The 21899-nt window shown below is 35.7% G+C and overlaps 2 protein-coding genes across 4 annotated transcripts in view; one reads left to right on the forward strand and one right to left on the reverse strand.

Moving 5' to 3' along the window:
* Positions 1-21899, reverse strand: part of LOC144472142 (segmentation protein cap'n'collar-like) — a 61839-nt gene that overhangs the window by 27134 nt on the left and 12806 nt on the right. For 2 of the 3 annotated variants that reach the window (XM_078184923.1, XM_078184921.1), the window contains 2 exons: positions 10291-10534; positions 9316-9540 (listed from right to left, as the gene is read on the reverse strand). In XM_078184923.1, coding sequence (XP_078041049.1) covers positions 9316-9540; positions 10291-10534 — 469 coding nt within the window. Of the gene's footprint in view, positions 1-9315; positions 9541-10290; positions 10535-21376; positions 21402-21899 lie in introns of those variants that run through there. The other variant, XM_078184922.1, reaches the window with a different exon arrangement.
* Vas (ATP-dependent RNA helicase vasa) lies at positions 5414-8857 on the forward strand. The gene is made up of 4 exons (XM_078184920.1): positions 5414-5604; positions 6550-6606; positions 6692-8509; positions 8610-8857. Exons 2-4 carry the CDS (start codon positions 6556-6558, stop codon positions 8688-8690), a joined length of 1950 nt encoding a protein of 649 aa, XP_078041046.1. The 5' UTR covers positions 5414-5604; positions 6550-6555; the 3' UTR covers positions 8691-8857.

Raw genomic sequence — 21899 nt, forward strand, 5'->3', positions numbered from 1 at the left:
AATAAAGCAACTTCAAATAAATTGATAATTTTTTAAAAATCGACACGACAAAGGCGTTTTTCTCTCTTCACACGTCGTTTAAATATTTCTCAATGTTTATACCCTTAAACAGAAATGTAACGTTACATTTGCCAAAGTCTGCAAAACCATTGTATTAAACAAATTTATCATTGGAGTAAACAAAATTGTTAAAGTTCTATCAAAATTAAATTTCTGATTGCGGTCAGTGAAAAAAATCAGCGTTTGGATTCACGTATAGTGCACTAAAATCTATATGAATTTTCTATTAGTTATCAGAACACAATAAAAAATAAAAATTTGATTGAAGGATAATTGCATTTGTCAATAATTGTGTTAGTTATCGTATCAAGGTTTATCATAGATAATCAAAAAGATCCATTTTCACTTTTAGTAAGTAATGATGTAGAGTTGGTATCGTTGTTGGTTGGAGTTGATTGTGAACATCATCCGGTTAGAACCTTAGCCGGATGTGGTCATCGGATCTCGTTCACATGAAATTAACTTATCTGATTCGAGATGTATACTGGAGTGAATATGTCGGAAACTGATTTTCTTTTCTATAGTAAAGCAGACCATTCAATTTTTAATTTTCTGCTTATATAATTCAACGATGAAGGACATTTTCAATTAAAATGTCTATAAGCATTATCATATTAAATTACCATCTCTTATAACTTGTACCTCATTGTGTTCATTGCAAATGACTATATGTGGGTACATTCATATCCGTGGGTAACACTCGCGGATTTGTGTACGTCTTCAACTGAACATAATATTAACCTCTTAGGTATGGCTAGATTTTGTGCGAGTGAAATTATTCATAACTGAATTACCATTTTTTTGTATATAAATATATCTTTTGGTATAATTATATATAGTACTAGCTATATTCGTTTCTTAGTGTATTGTACATATACACTTCCACTATAATCGTTTACTTTAATAACTAATAATACAACTGAGTAAAGCCCGAAACATCCGCGAAATCCACTATAATAGCGTGTCGTGCCTAATAGGTTAAGCGAAAGTTCTAGAATAATATAAAGGACGTGAGGCAGTGCATCATAATAAATAGTAAACAGAAGAGTTGTGGTTACGACGGATGACGAGATTCTGGTTAGACTTCGGCAGTCTACTAAATGTAAACATGAAATATCCCTTCACCGTTTATTAAAAGATAATGGGATATTGAGCCTACCAATTAGATCGAATCTATGGGGGTTGGAACGGTGAAGGTAGGTTGGTAATCTGACGCCAAAGAATGGTGATACCGTTGACAATGGTACCCCTTGTAACCCCGTGGAAATTACAGGAAACAGACTGTCGAAACATCTTGGCGCCCTGTGCGGATTTAGGTCACGTCAAGTACCATGGAGATCAGGTATCAGAGTCGAAAATTAAGAAAGTTGTCAAATAGATACTAAACAGACTCTCAAAAATTACATCGACAAATTGACCGCAGTGTATACCCAAATAGAAATATGAAACGGGGCGACCAGATACGCGTCACAACAGTATCCAAGTAAATTTTCCATTCTTTCATAGCTCGATAGATTATTGTCGATGGTACAAAATATTTCTCTAAATATTTTCTGTATTATACTCTTTGAAATAAATAGAGAACAGTATATTTTCAGCTTTAATTATAGCAACTGAACACGGTATTCAAATATTTACACCTATACCTCGTTTAATTTTATCTATTGTTTTATATCGTGTCTACTTTAATTACATCGCTAACAGTGTATCCGGTCAATGATTATTGTAATCGAGCTATAATGGTTATTGTACAGTTTTATTATGTCAAGTATATCTGGGTTAGGTAAAAAAAAAGTCTTTAGAGACCGTTATGTAAAAATTGTTTAGTGACAGACGATTAAATATATATTAAAAAATATCTGCAGAAACCATTTTATCAGAGAAACGAAAAAAAACGACATCTAAATAGTACGCTTTTCGTTATAATACAAAAGGTTTATGAGAAAGTTTGTAAATACGAATCGTAAAAAAGAATGTCGTGTAGAAAGTAAGGCTTGGAGGAATTCCGACCCATGTGGTCTTTTGTCTGCGACTTTAACGAGAATGTATACTGTCCAACAGATATTGACCAGATGATTCCAACAAGGAAGTAAAAAGTCATAAATCCTGTGCACAAGTGGCCGAAAGTCTCTTCGGAAAAACGTACTTCCTAATACATTTTAATTAGCATTTCCATGCAGATGTTAACGCTTTTGCAGAAAATTCAGAAAATTGGAAAAGACGAAACTTTTTTTGTAATTTAATAGAAAACAAAAAGCACTTCCAATTGGACACATTTATAGTTTTATTAAACATGGTTCAAATGGTTTGTTTTTTTAAATTTCTGCTTGATTTTCGTATCTATTAAAAGAGGATACTTTCATTACAATCAATATTTCTAGATAGGCTTTTCAAATTTTTACTTTATCAGCAACGTATTAATTTCTTTAAAAGTAATAATTTAAAAACACGTACTATTAAACGATTTTCACATATATTTTAATTAAAGACGACTCATCATTATATTAGCTATTTCAACAACTAGATGTAATCTTCGATTTATTTTTATAACATGCAAAAAGTGAAGACTTTCAAGTCTTATAGATAATATTTTACTGAACTGATCGAATTCTGCGAATGATATATTAACAAAATGAAATTCGTTCCTTAAAAAGAACAAGAAGTAAAGTGTACGTAAGTAAGTTTATCTCTTGGTAAATCTTATATTTTGTAAATATAAAATAATATACATGTATATAATAATCATATACATATATATAAATATAATATAATAAATGTAAATATAAATAAATATAATATAAAATAATGTTTAAAAGAACATTTACAGTACAGATAGTTTTTATGGGCGTTGATGCAAATTTATCTAAAGGTCAACAGAGTTACTATGTCGTCATTAGGACTGCGTTGCTCGGTGACAATGTATTCAGTTAGACCTCGTAAAAAGTTGGGAGTCTAGCGTCTTGTCTAATGTCTAGCAGAACCGTAATTGTTCGGACAGCAAACATAAACCAGATCCAGTCCCCGCTGTGAAGAAGATCCACCAACCTTTTGCCGGATTTATTGCTTTCACGTGTCCAACAGAAGGTTTACCAGCATTGACATTGGCATTTTGGAACTTTTCTTTTATGACCCCCAATAATATTTAATGATTTTATACCGTAGCTTTATGGATTGATTCCGAGGAGCTTATCCGTGAATAAACGAATACAATTTTTACGAACAGATGTACAATTTAAATATTTTCTCGTATTTTGTTCAATATTTGCAATATTTTCTCGTATTTTGTTCAATATTTGCAATATTTTCTCGTATTTTGTTCAATACTTGTAATACTTTCTCAATTTTAATAACCAGTTATTTTCAGTAAATTTACATAAAAGTTCATTTATAACTCACTGAAAGTGTTTATGAAACGTTCCACTGTTTTACAACAAACGTGAACCTATTTTTACGAAAATTGCATATATAATTGTGGCAATAGAATTTATATTAAACTACTGTATTAGCAATTTTCTATTTTCCAAAGTACGTTTTGATGAGATCAATTTCTTGTAATGTTATGCTGAATATGCAGCCACAGTACATATTAATAGTTTTCGAAAGTATCTGCTACTTTATCATTCCGATATAAAACGTTTGATCAAAACGTGCAGGGACAGCTTCTCCTTTCACGATTGAAACAGGTAGATCTCGATACAGACATCGTCGATTAATCATTTACAGAAAATTATTCGACTCACTCTCGTGAAGTAACAATGATACGAACTGGGTAACGCGAACGTTACGGGATTCAATTATTCCCATGACACTTGATACACGATAGACGACGAACATGATACGTAAGATTCATTAGAAGTCACGAATAAACGATAACAAAAGTGGTACACATTGGTACAAGTCGAGTATCATATGATCATTTCTTACGTTCGATCATACGGTTTGACCGTTTACAAAACTTTACGAAACTGTGTGTACTTCTTTGCCTCCTTCCTTCGTCATTTGCAACAATGTCGTACATGTGCATTGAGCAAGATGGTACTACCAACACGTCAGAATGCACGTGCACATCTCCGATGCAAATTATGCGACTCAAATCGAATAATTTGATAAGAACGACCAGAGCTTCACTGCCGATGATAATGATTTTTAGAAAGCGTTATCTCTGTGCACTAGTTTGATTAGATTGTTATCGTATATCAAATAAAAACAACATAATAAAATATATAATAATAATTCTATGTAAGACTAGATGGTTATATCAAATTTTTTCTTTAAAAAAAGGAAACAAAAGAATATAAAATTTTATGTTTTTTATTCGATAAGCATAAATGTATGTAATACGATTTTAGCTTCTATACAAAAAATTGTATTCTACTTTATTATTTTATATTTATTATATCTATTATTTAATGCAATTGTGAGATATTAATAAAAACACTATGAAATAAATAAAATAATAACAAACATAGTAGTAGAAAAAGTGAACAAAATTCGAAATGTAAAATGAACATGTTTCAATAAAAAATTAATAAATCAATGGTACAAAAATTAACAGTTGATAATTTATAAGATGCATGGAATTGACGAAAGTAATATTTGAGGCTACGTATCTGTAATCCTCCATTGTCTAGTAGATACAAAGGCTCAGAATGTGACCTTGGTTTTTGTCTGAAGCAATTTTTTTCAGGTTATTTTATATGTACACAATAGTCCTACTATAAGCTGAGGACAAATATTGTGTGTATGAATACGTCTACCCAAATGCATGTTCGACAAAAATTCGTATAATAATTTGCCAAGAATAACTAAAAATTATAACATATATGTATGTATTTGTAAAGTGCTAAATTATTTATTACGTTTCTAAACAAATGGTTGTTGTTTGTTAAAATTTGTTTCATATATTAATAACGAATAAATAATATGTAGTAATATAAATATAGATATAACAATAACAGGGAAGAGTACGATTTTCTTAATATTTCAACTTGATTTTTAAATAATGTATCTACAATAGAATAAATATTTAATATCTTCAACACACCTACAATATAGGACGTGTTTTGCTTTTACGATTATTGTAAATTGTCTGTAAAACGTAAAAAATATGTTTCTTGGAAAATATTAATTTACAGTTATAATACCATTTAAATAAATGCATTCGATTGAAAATAATTAGAGTTTTCATGCAAGTAAAGATTTTTGTAAAACACAAATGTATGCTGTCGGCGGGCTACGGAATATATTGATACGGTTCTGCGCACTATACGCAGAAAGCGAGGCGCATGCGCCCTCCAGTAAAACTCGATAGCTGAAGCCGATTCGCAACTGCCGCATATTTCAAGTTGGCTAGTCTGTAGTTCTTTGTTCGTAGAGGCGACGACAACGGTTAAACTGGTCAGCAGTTTTCAACGTGCTGTTAGTCAGTTTCATTCGTCTCTCGAGCTCAACGGTGCACGAGGAGCACATTTTAACGTGTTGATTTATTCGACCGATTCGGTCGAACTTGCCTTCGCTCATATTTTTTTTGACATCAATTAAAACGTAAGTACTGTGAAACGTGCACTTACATTTTATCGCTACCGTTCAGCCATATTTGCCGGTAATCGCAATGTTTTATTTTATCGATATGCACGTGCGTTATCTAGTACGCATTTAACTATTGTGGGAGAGATTCAATTCGTTATATTTGTCATTTGTTGTTACTGCAAGGAGATATGGTCAATAATCTACAGATTAGTATCGTGGATAAAGTCAACATCGATATTTCTAGGAATACGAGAACATTTCATGTAAAATGTTTTCGAAGATAAACCTCTAAATAATACTAGGTCAAACAAAAACCATAGACAAAACTGTTTTGTGAACTTGATATTTCGTGTTCAATCTCGGAAACGTGACTGACGCTTATGTAAATGTACTTACATGCATACTTAACTACTTACACTGTACACGCCGTTTGTAAAAAAAAGTACACGTTAAATTAGTTTATTTCATTTTTAACGTACTAATGGATTCAATGGTTGAGATATGCTTTCTGTTGTAAAATCAAACTACTGTACTGAAAATCAATCCGTCCGTATATATATGTATGTAGATTTGTTACGTGTATTAATGTAACTTATTTAGGCGTGTAAAAGTGAAACTAAAAATGCATAGATACTTTATATGACAAAAAGTCGAATGTGTGTAGTAAATTCTTGTAAAAGAACAGTGGAACTTGAATCTAAAAGCTTAACTTGAGATTGTAAAATGTTTTACATAAAATTCTTATAAAAACGATTGGAGGTAACTGTTTTTGGTAGATGAAGAATTACAACATATCTATTTTGCAAAAATTGCATTATGCATTTGCACATATACAACTACGACATATTCCTTTAGAATATTTCTTTTAATTGTTTTTCTTCTCATTTCTATAATCTTGAATTATTTTTAATAGGGTTACTTTTTAAAATCTTCAATTATAATGTTGTCAAATCTTTGCAGGTTATAATGGATGACGATTGGGGAACTACTCAAATTTCTGCCGTAGAATCAATTAATGTAAGTATATATCCTTTTCTTTAATTCAAATAATGTAATAATTGTGAATGATATTTAAATTTGTTTTGTATTTTTCTAAATACAGGTTGATGACGGTGGACATAGCTATGGAAAAGGACGAGGGTTCACATTAAAAAATAATAACAACAACGAGAGGGGACCAGGTAGCAAAAGCTATGATGAAGAAACTACTAACCATGATTATGGAAATGATGACAATAATTATGATAATAGTAGCAGTTATAGAAAACCTGGCAGAGGAGGAGGTAGGGGAGGGGGTAGAGGTGGCAGGGGAGGTTTTAATAGTAGGAATAGAGATGATGCCAATGATGGAAACAGTGGTAGCAGAGGTGGATATGGAGGTCGTAACCGAGACTATGATAATGATGATGAAAATAGTGGTAGCAGAGGTGGATATAGAGGTCGTAACAGGGATGACGATGATGGTAACAGTCGCGGCAGAGGTGGACATAGAGGGCGCGATAGAGATGATAGAGATGATGGATATGGTGACAATGAAGAACCTCGCAAACCGAGCGAAAATTACATTCCACTAGATTTGCCTTCTGATGAGACTTTGTTTGAAAACAGTGTGGCTGTTGGTATTAATTTTGATAAGTATGACAACATTAAAGTTAAAGTAAGTGGAGATAATCCACCTAAAGAAATAAGTGGTTTTGAATCGGCTGGTCTTAGAACCTCAGTACTTCAAAATATTGAAAAATCGGGATATACAAAAGCAACTCCAGTGCAAAAATATGCTTTACCTATAATAATGGAAGGTCGTGATTTAATGGCTTGTGCCCAGACGGGTTCAGGAAAAACTGCTGCATTTGCAATTCCTATTATTAACACATTGTTAGAGAAGCCTACCGATTTAGTTGTATCTTCATTTCATTGTGAGCCACAAGTTATTATAGTATCGCCTACTCGTGAGCTTACTATACAAATTTGGCAACAAATTGTTAAATTTTCATATAGCACAATTTTGAAGAGTGTTGTTGCCTATGGTGGAACTTCTGTACGACATCAAAGTGGAAAACTTTCTGGAGGTTGTCACATTCTTGTAGCAACACCTGGCAGATTATTAGATTTTCTGGACAGAGGAAGAATTAAATTTTCTTCGGTTAGATTCCTTGTATTAGATGAAGCGGATCGTATGTTAGACATGGGATTTCTGCCCTGCATAGAAAGAATTGTGGATCACGAATCAATGGTTCCTTTGGAGGAGAGACAAACATTAATGTTCTCTGCTACTTTCCCGGACGATGTACAACACTTGGCGAAGAGATTTTTGAACAATTATGTGTTCCTCGCAGTTGGTATCGTGGGAGGTGCATGTTCAGATGTTGAACAAAACTTTTATGAAGTTGAGAAGAGGAAAAAGAAAGATATGTTAAAAGAGGTTCTAGAGAGAGAAAATGATGCAGGAACATTAGGTGGTACTTTAGTATTTGTAGAGATGAAAAAGAGGGCTGACTTTATAGCAGTGTTTCTATCTGAAAACAATTACCCCACTACTAGTATACATGGGGACAGATTGCAAAGTCAACGGGAAGAAGCGTTAGCTGATTTCAAAAAAGGAAAAATGTCTATTCTAGTAGCTACGGCAGTTGCTGCGAGGGGCTTGGATATTAAAAATGTTTCTCACGTTATAAATTATGATTTGCCAAAAACAATTGATGAATATGTTCATCGAATTGGCCGAACTGGTCGCGTGGGTAATCGTGGAAAATCAACGTCGTTCTTCGATGCCGAACAGGACGAACCTATTCGAAGTGATCTTGTGAGGATATTAAAACAGGCGAGTCAACCTATTCCAGATTGGTTGGTTTGTGGAAATTCGAGACGAAACTTTGTGCCTGGTAAAGGAAAACAATTTGGTGGAGAAGATATCAGAGATGTAAGTGAATTTTGATAATAATTAGACTAAACTGATGATAATAATAACTGTCTATTATAATTCTGATAAATGATAATTATTTGTATTTTTTTGTCTATAGTTCGAACCAGAGAGTGAACAGTATGGTGATGAAGCATACACGTCTGTCCCGTCAGCCAATGAACCAGAAGATTATTGGTAGATTATTATTTTTTTATCTATACCTTTTTTGTTTTGACATCAGAAAAATGGTACTACGTGTTTTTTCATTCGTTTCACTTCATCAGAGATACAGAGTAGCTTTTTTTCTAAATACGTTTATACAAGTGGACTTGTATGTATTATAGTAACATGTTTTAGTTGATTCTTATTTTTTTTTATTTGTTCCGACAATAGTCAGTGAGGTATTTGACATTAAAGGATAGACTGTACCGTGTACCTCCTTAGAAGTAGATTAAGTACAAAATAACGGAACAATGTTACCTTTGTTGATGCGACGAGTTTAATTTTAAGAGATATTACGTAATTTACGAAATCTCATTTAAACTGCATTCTAAGATGATGCAGTATTACTGTAATACTTCTCCGTCGATCGTACAAACGTTAGTTTTTAAGAAGTTATAAAAAGATGATAAAATCGTAGAAAGCATATATTATTTTATAAAGTAATACTCTATAATATTATGTTAAGTGTTTTATACGTTCCTTTTTGTAATAAAATATTGAAACAAAACTGTTATTTTTTTTTTCTAATACCTACAAGTCGATTCTTAATTTTTTAATTTATTATAAAATTTGGTGAGAAAAGTAAAAATGTTTGTACATACCGTCATTCATGGCCATGTCCATCAGATGCAAGTCCTCATCGTTAAGAAGGGATGAAAGAAAACCATCGGTGGTTTGATTAATCGAGTCTGAGGTTGGTGTGTGATAGTACATCATATCTCCCGGTTCAGATTTATATGTAGCTCCGCTTTCCGCACCCATTGGTTCACTACTGTTTGTCAAATTCATTGATGTTGCCACGGCTGAACCCAGGTTCGATGATCCACCTGTAGCAGTAATTATTTTAGTTTCAAATGATTAGATGACAAATAATATGTTTCACAATTATACCGATTGTAAGAAATATTAAAATTAGCATGAAAGATCTTAAAATTAGCCTTGGTTATTAAATCTACAATTTTTGTACTGAATTTAATTTAAAAAAATGAGGCGATCGCTTAGGGTAGCAAAACAAATGTATAATAATTATTTCAATAAGGAATGCTAATTGAGATTCATAGGATAGAATTGTTACTATGTATGCTGTTAGTATTTAATTTATTCTAATAATAGCTAATATCAAAAGTATAAAAAACTGCAAACTAATTTATTTAACCTTACAGTTTTGTATTATTTAGTACGCATGAAGTAATAAATTAAAAAAATTTGCCATCTATACACGTGAAATAATTATATAAAAATTCACCATCTCGTCTGTGTGTAAAATAGACTAACAAATTATTCATATCATAGTTTCCCCGTCAACAAAGGAAGAAGATGGGAAATAGTTGCATATATTGTTTAATTATGTATTAATAACTGCTAATAATATATTAATCATTATGACGTAATTATTGAGCTTAAGACCTATCCAATGATCCACAATACCACGATTTCAAGACATCAATGATCGCGAGAACTAAAATTTTTTCTTATTACCAAAAAATAACTAAAATATTCGAATTAATTGAGTTATGTTATCGACCCGTTATTTCTTCATAAAAAAAATTGTAAAATTAATTTGATCGTGTACTCACCCACATTATGGTAGGGGCTCGTGGAATTAAGATCACCCACGGGTGGTGCCAAAGTGGCATTATGAAGCAGTACATTACGCTGTGCCTCATAATGACTGTGGCTTATGCCGTGGCCAGGGTACCCAGGATGTGCAGGATGCGCAGGATGCGCAAAATGATCTGGTGCACCGGGTAGTGACAGAAGAGATGCCAAATCTTGCCACCGTTGTTCCATGCTCATTGCACGCACGAATGGCATGCGACCCTGAAACATATGTAATGTAACAAGCAATAAATAACAGTGAGAACTAACGACTAATTTCTGTTTTATCATTAACCCTTGGATAAGGGGATATTTTCACAGCTACATAATCGTAGCTATTTATGACAACACGCTGCATCATAATATGATCCGGTAATCGCAGGCCGAGAGTTAATATTTCATTGTTCTACTTCTTATAGATTAGAGTTTAAAATTCCGATGAACTGAAAATTTCCATTTTTAGAAGCAGATCGAAACCAAAAAGTGAGATTAAATAAAGTTTCGCGTACTTGGTTAATAATTTCCGTTGAATCGAAATAAGACAATAATTGATATCGTATCAAGAATTCTTGTTTTTTAAATTATAAACAATGATACCGTTTAATTGGAGGAAGATTACTTTCAACCTTATCACTACTTATAGAAAACAAGGCACTTCGCAGATTTGACGAAAAAGGACAGAATTATAAAAAGATAACGTGCTATCTTATCTACTAATTTTTTCTTCTTTATACATAGGTGTGACTCAATGGGTTCTATAGTAATAGCTATCTTGTTGTTAGCGAACTCGAGTATGATCGTTCGATATCACATATTTTCACGGTTTACATAGAATGTTTAATATTTGTCACGATCTACATAGAATTACACGATAAATAAATGCGTAATGGTTGCCTAATAATAAATGGGATTACAAAATTGCTTCGTGAATTGCTAGCACTAGAATGCGAGCTTTATGAAAATTTTTGTTTTCATTCGTCATATCATTTTACAAAAATTAGAATTAGAGAAATTTCGTTAATTAGAGGATCATTAAAAATCAGACTGTAAAAAGAAGACACATATGTTACGAAATTTCATCTTATATATTTTCTTGAATTTTAAAAATCTGGATACGCTAAAAAGTGTATAAAAGCCCACAGTCAAATTACTATAACAGTGACAGAGAACATCGTGCGTAATATAACACTTGTCGAATTACTTTTGGTACTATTTTTATTGAAAAATCGCAATGTAAAGATAAATAGCACCTCGGTGGTTGTAAGAAATATTGTTGCACTATTTCGCGAATTTTGCGGCGTTATCGATTTGGAAATAAGACGGTTCAAAGGTCGAACGAAACAAAAACGAAAAAAAAAAGCATCGCCATATTGTTATAGGACCCACGCGGTCTGTCTACGGAGCGACATGTCCGTGGAATCCCGTGGCTATCAACCTGTCAAATGTCAACTAGCGGATGGTCGGATTCCGAGACAGAAACCCCTGCTGGTTGCATAGGCGTTGCCCGCTTGTAAAGGCCGTCCCGATATTAATGACTTTGGTGCCTCGTGTCAAAAGTATTTTGTGCCACAAATAACGACGCGCATCGATTACGATCGAACGTCGAGTTTCGAATCAAATTATGGAAATCACGAGCCAATAAAAAAAAAGATCACGTCGATGCGACGCTATGAACCGTTCTTCAAATGACGCAGTGATACACGGTCGATCATGTATTTAAACATATATTACGACGCGCATGAAAGCGAAAAGTACATGCCGGAGATAATAGAAAAGCTATCAAAGGAGACGTAGGAATTCCTTCAAGAGATAATTAAAAAACGCGGTGTATCTCTCGAAAAGAAAATTCAATTTTTATTTATAAAATTAGCGTTATTTTCATTCCAATGTGACATATAAGATAATTAATTTTAAACCGAATCTTAAGGGTTAAAACAATTTTTTATCCGGTGTTTCATAATTATTGAATTTCCTGTAATTATCCAAAATACTTTTGAAGGAGAGGGGAGAGGTGAGCAGTGCTAATAAATGTAAAAAGGGCAAAGAATTTGAACACTGAACGTTCGCAGAAGGAAAAGGGGCATTCTTCGTAATGGGATAGCGGATTTTTCGGCACCTTGTAATATTTGCCGAATTAAATGAAATTATCGAATACAATTCTCACGAATTTATCGTCGCAATCTCTTAATAATCGTAAATAAAATAATTTGGTATTACACGTTATCACGAGGTGTTCTGTAAACATAGTGTTGAGTTAAAACACGTTAGCAGACGCGTTAACACTAAACCTACCGAGCTCGAACAGTGACTACGCGTTTTGCTTCAGAAGAATGGCAAGACCGGATTTATTTAGACTTTCTACCATTTGTATTATAATTTATGCTTCAATCGTGATATCCATTTAACCCTTTGCACTATCGCCCATTTCATGCTGCGACGATTAGCCCTTATTCGTACGTAATAATTTTCCTAATAGGATCAGACAATTTTTATTGTCATCATTTACCTTTGTTTCTACACTTTAACAACAGTAGAATTTATTTTTATTTCGATGTAGAAGAAATTAACCCTTTGCGGTCGAATGGTGACTCTGAGGCACCACTATAAATTATATCGTCTATAAAAATAATATTCACATCGTCAAACCTGTTTATATTAAAAAAAAAACAAAAAACAATTAAAATACTAATTATTAGACAAGTTACAAGGCTCAATTTCATATGCATAAAATACAATGAGTCACATAAAATATAAATACTCTACAAGTATAATTATATGAATAAACCTTCTTTGATTTAGAATTAAGATGACTTCGTGTGCAAAGGGTTAATAATATTCATATTCAGTAGATCTTGCGTAAAATCTTCACCACGAGTCTGACCCGTTATTACAGTGCAACGGGTTAATAATTTCGTACGTAAAAAGACTTTATATAATCGAAACGATTTTATAAGAAAAACTGTGGAATCGGTCATTTTGTCAGACTTGGTAGAATTTAGCGTCGAGGAAGGACAGCGAAAAGAAACAGCGACTTCGTGGTGACACAGCGGTCCGGAGGGTTAAAGAAGTGTATCAATCGGAATGTTTGCCGAGTGTCGGTCGGCCGGCCGAATTAGGCACGAGTCATCAAATAATAACGCGCAATAAAATGTGGGAGGTTTATCGGAAGGGGACGGCCGCGGTCGTCGCGTAAGTGTGGTAGTAAGCCGGTGGCGCTTAATGCGCGCGCTGGTATTGTCGCTAATGCGTTTCGTCGCAAGAAGAAGATGAATAGGGAAGATGGCGCGCGGGGCAGCGGTGTGGATACGCCGCGATTGTTGTTCGGCCAGCATCAATCAGCCGGGCCGGCGCAATCTGTCGAGCGCGAACCTTTAAGGTGATTCTTGCTTGTCAGCGCATCTGTCGGCCGTAAGCCCGCGAAATGTAGGACGAGACGTTTGTTCCGCGGCGATTTGTCCTGTTCCGAGCGTGCGTTTCTAATAGCGCGGCTTTACGCTCGTCCTGTTTCGACGGGACGCGCGCGCTCATCATCGAGTCCCACCGTAGAAAAACCCGGCCGCATTTACACCGTTTCTAAGAACCGCGCAAAGCGTTCGACTGCCATCGTTTCACGATCGTCTACCGGCCCGTTGTTGTTCAGTTTTCCAGATCCGCGACGCTCGGTCCCGGACCGGCCCCGCTTATTCCGCTCGCCAACATTTTCTCCTTTTAACCCGCCGCCCCGCGATTTCTTCCGCGAGACTCGTCCGTGATGCTTCGCTGCTGATTCCATGTGACATCTCGCGACTTTCTTATCGGTTATGCTGTTCTTTTGCCGAAACATTGTGCGGCACCATTCCCAAAGAGCTTCTTTTCGTTATAAGATTATATTTTTTATTTATATCTTTCGTTATAAGATTATATTTTTTATTTATATCTTTCGTTATAAGATTATATTTTTTATGTATATCCTTCGTTATAAGATTATATTTTTTATTTATTATAATATATATAATTTATTATTTATAATATTTATTATTATTTTTTATTTATTAGGTCTCCGAAGAAAATAGCTGTCGCGGTCACGCGATTACTCGTTTTGATATTTGCTTCAACAATTTTCCATATCCTTATCAATTTTCTTCTAAATATTAATTAAATATTATTAACCGAATTCACTTTGTAATACCAACTAAATAGTATTCTCATCGAATATTGTTGCGTCGATAGTAGTATTTCGTAGCCAAGATTAAGTCTCTTGAGATGTTTCCTGACACGAAACCAGTCGTTCGTTCAAATTCCCGTTCGCGGAGATGTTCACGACAGGAGGTCAACCCTTAAGCACTTCACCGAGAGAGGACTGTGCATTTCTGCATTATTGAGCTGTTGCAGTGATTTGCCACAGGTGTGAAATCAAGATCTATCCCTAGCAGCCGCTCGCTTCAAGGTTGTACCCGGTGAGTACATTCGCATTTGTTACTTCGCGACGTTCAAGTTCATACTAGAATTATTAATGTCACAATTGTTGTGCATTAGAAATAACAAACAACTTGTTATATAGTTTTAATCGATTCGCGCGCGCATTTTGACGCTGCTTCATTTAGCATTTATGTACCTCGACGTTATCTCCGTGGATGTAAAAATGTCAGGTTATGTCGATTCTAAGGCATCGTTAATCCCTCGCACTATAATAACGAGCCAGACTCGCGGCGAAGATTTTATGCAAGTTCTACTAAATATAAAAGTATAAAAATAAATTCTGCTGTTATCAAAGTATAGAAGCAAAGCGAAATAATAAGATAAATAAAAGATAAATAACATGAAACGGAGGGATAGTGCGAGGGGTTAATAGTTGTTATAGCTTAACTCGAAGCGATCTCCGCGTTAAAAATTTGCATGCAACGAACGTAAAAATAACCTACCATGCAACCTGAAAATAACTCGAATCGGATAATATTTCTGGATTCTGGTGCGAAACGATTGTGCGGCCTAGGGGTATCTTAGGAATGGAAAGAGTTAATTATCCCTATCTTGCTTTCTCGGCGTATGCTCGGATAAAGTGGATGCACGGTAACCGTGGGAAACCTGCTCCGTCCGAGGATAGCGTTCCTTTGTGCGCGCACGTAACTTTTTCTTTTTTTCTTTTCTGGAATCCCGACTAGTGTAGCCGATTCGGATCGAATCCTACCCGCGTGACAATGATCAACCGGCGGCTGGCTTGATGGCTGACAACGTCGTTTAACCAAACGTCACTCGATCGCTTACCTACTTTCCACATCGCGCGGCGCGGCTCTCGTGTTTTCGTACGTGACTGCCGTTAAAGCTTGTTTCCGTCACGAAAGTTGTGAATCAAAATATTGAAGGATGCCCGGCTCAATCTCTGGTTCGCGGCGGACTATAAAAAAAAAATAATACCTACGTCCTATATATCTCCGTCGTTTCCCTTCACGCGCGATACTGTTTACATTAACCGGACAAATTTACGCGTTAAACCTAGGTGCCAGATCGGATCTGTTTGCGGACGCCAATTTGTCTCTCCGTGGAAATTTCGACAAATCGATGCCGCGGAAATATGCATTTTGCGATTGTTGGACCGAGGATCTTTGCGCGATATAAAAATTGTCTACAACGATTGTTGGAAAAGTATCTGGAGATTGTTAACGCTAAACCTATTACGGTTACAGTGACCGGTTTCCAGTTTTACAGTATTACGCAAGCTTTAAGAGAATAGAGCTCTTTGTTTGAATAAATTACATTATTGTAGCAAGCTTTATAATTAAAGCTTGACAGAGTCTAAACGAATTTTATCTTCTCACTCTTACCCTCGTTTTTATGAAACAATATTTCAAGATTTATTTGAGGTCATAGAGATAATAACGCGCATTAAATTATATTGAATTATAATATAAATCTCTATTTTTCAATAATTAATAAAATTATTATAAAGATCAGCTGAATCTATTTAAAATTCTATACGCCATTTACAATTTATAAGAATTCTTAAAAAAAAGGAAGGAAAGACATTAGAATTGATTTCGGTAATCTTTGTTTTGCATAAAATTGCTATTTAGTTATCGGTGCAACGTAAAATAAATTTATCTGTTCGAGTTTTATCAGATAATACAGATTCCACTCTGCATGTAATTGTTTCTGTTCGTACGAATTAAGCATCGCACCGGAAATTGGAATTTAAGAGTAAGCCGATCGTTCAGATTCAACGGAGATAAAATCACTAAATGACTCATTAGGTTTACGGAGAATATTCCTTCAGAAATGAAGATTTTACAAGGTTCGATGTACATGTATATTTCTTCGTTGCTGTTAGAGGTTAACGATCGTATGCAAAATTACAAGACGAGATAATAAAATTCAATGATATCCGATAAAATGAATGCAGCATTAATTATATTGTATTTTCGGTATTATCGAGCCGGGAAATTATCTCCAGCGTTTCAAGGCAACGCAGAGAGGTCTGATGATCGTACAAAGAGGTAAATTCGTTTCACACATCCTAGATAGCCCGTACCCGCCGCGCATTATGCATTTCACAGTGCATAAGTCCAACAGCTGCTTGGATTCTCTGACAAACGGAACGGAGTGTAACGTCCCGTCGCATTTCTTGGTTCTTGGTGCAAAATTGCCCGGACGCCGGGAGTACGCGTATAGAAACAAATGTTAGGTCGTGAACACGTTAACAATTGAACTTTTCTTTACGAGGCGCACGTCGTGCCTCGCGAAAAAAAAAATCCACGGACAATTTAGATTAAAGCGGATCCTTCGGTTTCTTACGGTGGTTGCCATTTCGGAGCAACAACGGACCGCGATGTTTTTGCCGTATTCGAACGAATGGAAATCAATCACGCAAGTGCAAATTTTTCAAAGACTAGCAAAATTTGTACGCTTTGTTGCGATACACCTTTACTATTATTAAATAAATATATTATTAAATAATTCGCTAGAATGATGAAAGAAACGATGGACAATGTTCCGTAACATATTTTATCCGTGTTCGCATCGAGAATTCTCTAAAGACGTCGACGATCTACTTTCGCACCATTCCCATCAATTGCAATATTCTCGAAAATTTGATTTACGTATCGCCTAATACCTATCGTCTGATATCTCAAGAAAATCGTGAATCGATTGGTTCAATTTCGCAAGAAAGTTTCGCCTTGAAACGAGTCTGTTCGCAGACTTTATGTTCGCGAGAAATGTAAGAATAGAAACGATTTTGCTCGACGAGAATCACGGCGTGTCCGGATATCGAAACGAGGAAGCACAGCCGAGTAATTGTAACGAACCGTGCGAACTCGTCGCGCATGCCAGAAATACTTCCGATAAAGTAAAGGAGTTTCTCGTGCGACGCTCGGAACCGAATACAGTAATCAAGGCGCGGCTTTGGCGTGGACCAGCGACAAAACAGAAGTAATCAAAGACGTGCGGCGGGGGAAACCCGCGCGCATTACCAATGGTCGGCGGCAAACTCTCCCGGCTAATGGTCCGCGATATTAATTATGATTCATTCAGATAGTCATCAGATTAATGCACGCGCTGGCACGGGTTTGCGGCGGAGGGTTCTCGCCGGGTCCTTCAAGTATCGCCACAAGTGCATCCTAATGCCCCCCCTCCCGGTCGGTCTCCGTCTTTCCCTCCGGGGCCCTGCTCATTTCCATATTACATACCTCGTTTCTCTTATTAATTTCGTCTTACGGAGTCTACGCGATCGCGATCCAGCACGCTCGGCCACCGTAAGAACCGCGGGTATACGCGCGGGCACGCCGCGCGCCGGATCGCCCTCTCTCACGATCTCGGTGTCTTTTCTGTTCCTTTATCCCGCTCTATCTCGATCTTTGTACACCAGCGCTTTCTTTTCTCTCCTGAATGGTAACTCGATGTTGCGTGTAAATATTATGGAAAGTCCAAGGATACTTTGAGGGCTCTTCCTCGCCGGCTCAAGGTTTTAAGCAAATATCCAAGTGCCACGGCAAATAACAAGCTACCGCGAGCTCTCTAGGCCGATCCTTGTACAAAGAGACGCGGCGGGGACTCTGTCAATCATACCCGAAAATTCGATCGTCGATCCGACGTCGCTTGTTCGACTCCTTGCACTGCCGTGCGTAAGAAAAAAAGAGAGAGAGAGAGAGATGCCCGACGTTTCTCATTCTAACGTCCCATGGCGAGTATAACGAAAGGATTTTTTTGTACGTAGCGAGGCACCGCTGCGGCGATGCCGCGAGTACGATCACGATCCATCAGCCATTTGTGTTTACAGCAGCTGGTTCGTGTCCGCTGATATCAAGCGGCTTCCGCGAATTTTACAGTCGTTGTAATACTTTTGCAAGACAAGCTGTCGAGCAGCGAGTTTGTCTCAATTTGCACGTTTCTAACGAAATTTCTTGCGTCGATTTCTAGCGAATCCGCGTTCATGGAACGCATCGTAAACGATGGTGAAACCTTGGTTTACGGGCGTGTTCAAAATCGAATGGAAATCAAAAATCGTGTTGCTAAAAAATCAAGGATATGCCAATTGTTTTCCTCTGTTTCCTTTAAATATTTGAAGAATCCTATTTTTTTACGTAACGTATGAGAACCGGTCAAGTTCGCGACGAAGATTTTTTACGTTATGTAGTGAATAGAAATTTTATTTATTTATTCTAAATTAACGCGAATCTGTTAAAATTTCTGTTGAAATTTTTATCGAAATTTCTGTTGAAATTTCTGTTGAAATTTTTATCGAAATTTCTGTTAAAATTTTTATCGAAATTTCTGTTAAAATTTTTATCGAAATTTCTGCTGAAATTTTTATCGAAATTTCTGTTGAAATTTTTATCGAAATTTCTGTTGAAATTTTTATCGGAATTTCTGTTGAAATTTTTATTGAAATTTCTGTTAAATTGAATCTGTTAAAATTTTCGCTTTGTCATGTTGAACAATGTTCAACTACAAATTTTTGTGTTGCTGTCAGTATCAGTAAGCACTGTAATTCTAACGTATGCTAATATCGACATACAGGAAAAGTGCATACACGTTTATCTCTTACCTTAATTAATTTAGCGAATGAAAAATAGCACAACAGTAAATTCTTAAATTTACTTAAATTCTTAATTCTTTAATTCTTAATTCACTAAATTTTGTAAATTCCTTAAACAGCTTTACTACACCGTATTTCAATCTTTCATTTTTCTTACGAATATCTAAAACTCTAGTTACTTATAATAACGTCGAAGAAGTAAACATTAAGAATAGAATTGAATTTTAGATAAAAAGAAATCAATCCCTTGCACTGTAAGAACGAGTCAGACTCGCGATAAAGATTCCATGTAAGATCTACTAAATATGAATATTATTCATTTCGTCCAAATCGAAGTCAAATTGAATTCTTCTGTCATCAAAGTCGAGAAACGAAACTAAATAAAGACAGTAAAAGACAGTTAATCAACAAACAGTTGGCTATAATATTTAAAAAGATAAATTATGATCACAAACTTTTATATTTTAGAAAGCATAATGATATTACTAAATATAATAAATATCATTGTAAAATTTAGAGAACAAGAAACGACAACTTCTAAGTAATGTGCTCCCTAAAGGGAGGTTAGAACAGAAACTGTTAAGAACAAATTAGCGCTAATCAACGCAGCGCGAAAAGAGTCGTAGTGCAAGGGGTTAAGTAACACGCGTATCTGATAAAATGTGTTCAAAATTATCGTCACGTGTCCGACTAGCTTTTACATGGCAACCGGTTAAGGATTGACTCCGCCTTATTAATTTCCGTGGATCCACAGTGGTAAATCTTTTATTTTGCTTCCGGGACCATGGCATTATGTTTACGAAAAGGACGATTGGCCCGAAGACAAATTGATGTCGCTGGTCTTGACGCATCCGGGGTACGAAGACAAGAGCAGAAATGAACAAAGAGAAAATCCGCGCGGCAAGTCGTAAAGATCGGCCACTTAATTACGACTTAAACGACGGGGGGTGCCTTCCCCTGTCAAAACTACGACCCACTCGAGGCTTTTAAGTTCTTAGGGTAAATCAACCACGACTGAAAAGCCACGAGGTACCTGTCGAAGCCTCTGCGGTTTGTACCTGCACCTTGCGAAGGGTTTCTTTTGCGGTTAAGCTTCTAATAGAACGAAGAGATTGCGGATATTTAGGAGCAGCTATACGCAGAGTAGCTAAAATAACGCGTTTCCAACAGCTTTCCTCGAATCCACGACAAGTACCCCAATTGTTTTTAATTAACACGTGGAACAGAATTTTACGATATTAACAGAATTATAATAATAAATTAACAGAATTTTACGATATTTTGTGTCACAGATATTATTCACATCCGCGGAGTGTCCGAGTTCTTTAACCCTTTGCACTACAATAACGAAGCAAACTCGTGATGAAGATTCCATGTATGATTTACTAAATATGAATATTATTCATTTCATCTAAATCGAAATCAAATTGAATTTTTCTATTATCAAAATCTAGGAACAGAAGTAAATAAAGAGAATACAAGAAATAAAAATTATCTGATCCTATTAAGGAAAATATTAAATATTAAGTATTAAATAAGTGCTACGCAATACAACGCAACGTAAAACGAGTCGTAGTTCAAAGGGTTAGAAAAATATAATCTTTTTTGGTAAGTTACAATTTTCCTTATTTTAGAAAAATTATTCAGGACCACGTGTACTTACAACTCGAGAAGAAAGGATTTGTTTAACTTAACACTTTCCATAGCAGCGTGGAACACGAAAGTCATAGATACACGTTCCCTGAAGGCTTGAACAGTTATGCTCTTTATCGCTGCGACTGTTGAAGCGCAAGGAGTTGCCATTATGGTAATAATTGAATAAGGTATACCTTATTAAAATGTACAATGTACAAGTACGCGGAGAGCCAGTAATTACTACGATAAATGTTGACTTTCGAGTTCTCCTTTCGTTAATGTTCGAACGCTTCTCTCGAAAACAGTTTTATCCTTCCACGGTTTAACCGCGATTCGTGTCGCGCTTGAATTCGACTCAGTACAGCGTTCCGTTATCACCGGATCGCGAGTCATTATGCAAAATATAAATTTCACTTTACCATCAATTATTCCAACGAGTTGATAATATTACGTCGATGCTTTTCCATTATTTTAATTTATCCACTGTTTTAAATTCCTGTTGCTCGTTTCTCTTTTTTTCTATTAGGTTGGTGCATATGAAATATCGGATTTTTAAGCGAGCATATAAAACTGCATATCTTTTTTCAAAAGCTATTCATTTAATCAAAATGTACCCCATTTGTTTCGATACACTTTTCCCAACGCGAGTTTAATTCGTATTGGAGCGCGCAGTATTTTGGGCGGATATATCCGCCAGCCGTCCGCAACGGTAAACACGCTTGGGCGGATATATCCGCCAGCCGTCCGCTAAGGGTCGCTAACGTCCGAGAGGTAGAGGGGAAGTTACGAAAATGCGGTAAAATGCGAGCGCAGAGTTGGTCGACATGCTTCGCGCGGTTTGTAATGAAACAGCCACGCGCCGAGGGCGAACCTACTGGCAACGTCTTATCGCTGACGTCAGAGAAGAAAAACTCAAGTGTTTACGTTTTTCATGCTGGGGTT

Source organism: Augochlora pura, chromosome 7 (genome assembly GCF_028453695.1).
Source record: "Augochlora pura isolate Apur16 chromosome 7, APUR_v2.2.1, whole genome shotgun sequence".
Classification (NCBI taxonomy): domain Eukaryota; kingdom Metazoa; phylum Arthropoda; class Insecta; order Hymenoptera; family Halictidae; genus Augochlora; species Augochlora pura.

Excerpts from the sequence above, each read along its gene's own strand:
- Vas (XM_078184920.1), top strand. The coding sequence starts at position 6,556 with ATGGATGACGATTGGGGAACTACTCAAATTTCTGCCGTAGAATCAATT. Across the intron at positions 6,607-6,691 it reads CTGCCGTAGAATCAATTAAT|GTTGATGACGGTGGACATAG; the intron begins GTAAGTATATAT and ends TTCTAAATACAG. Across the intron at positions 8,510-8,609 it reads GTGGAGAAGATATCAGAGAT|TTCGAACCAGAGAGTGAACA; the intron begins GTAAGTGAATTT and ends TTTTGTCTATAG.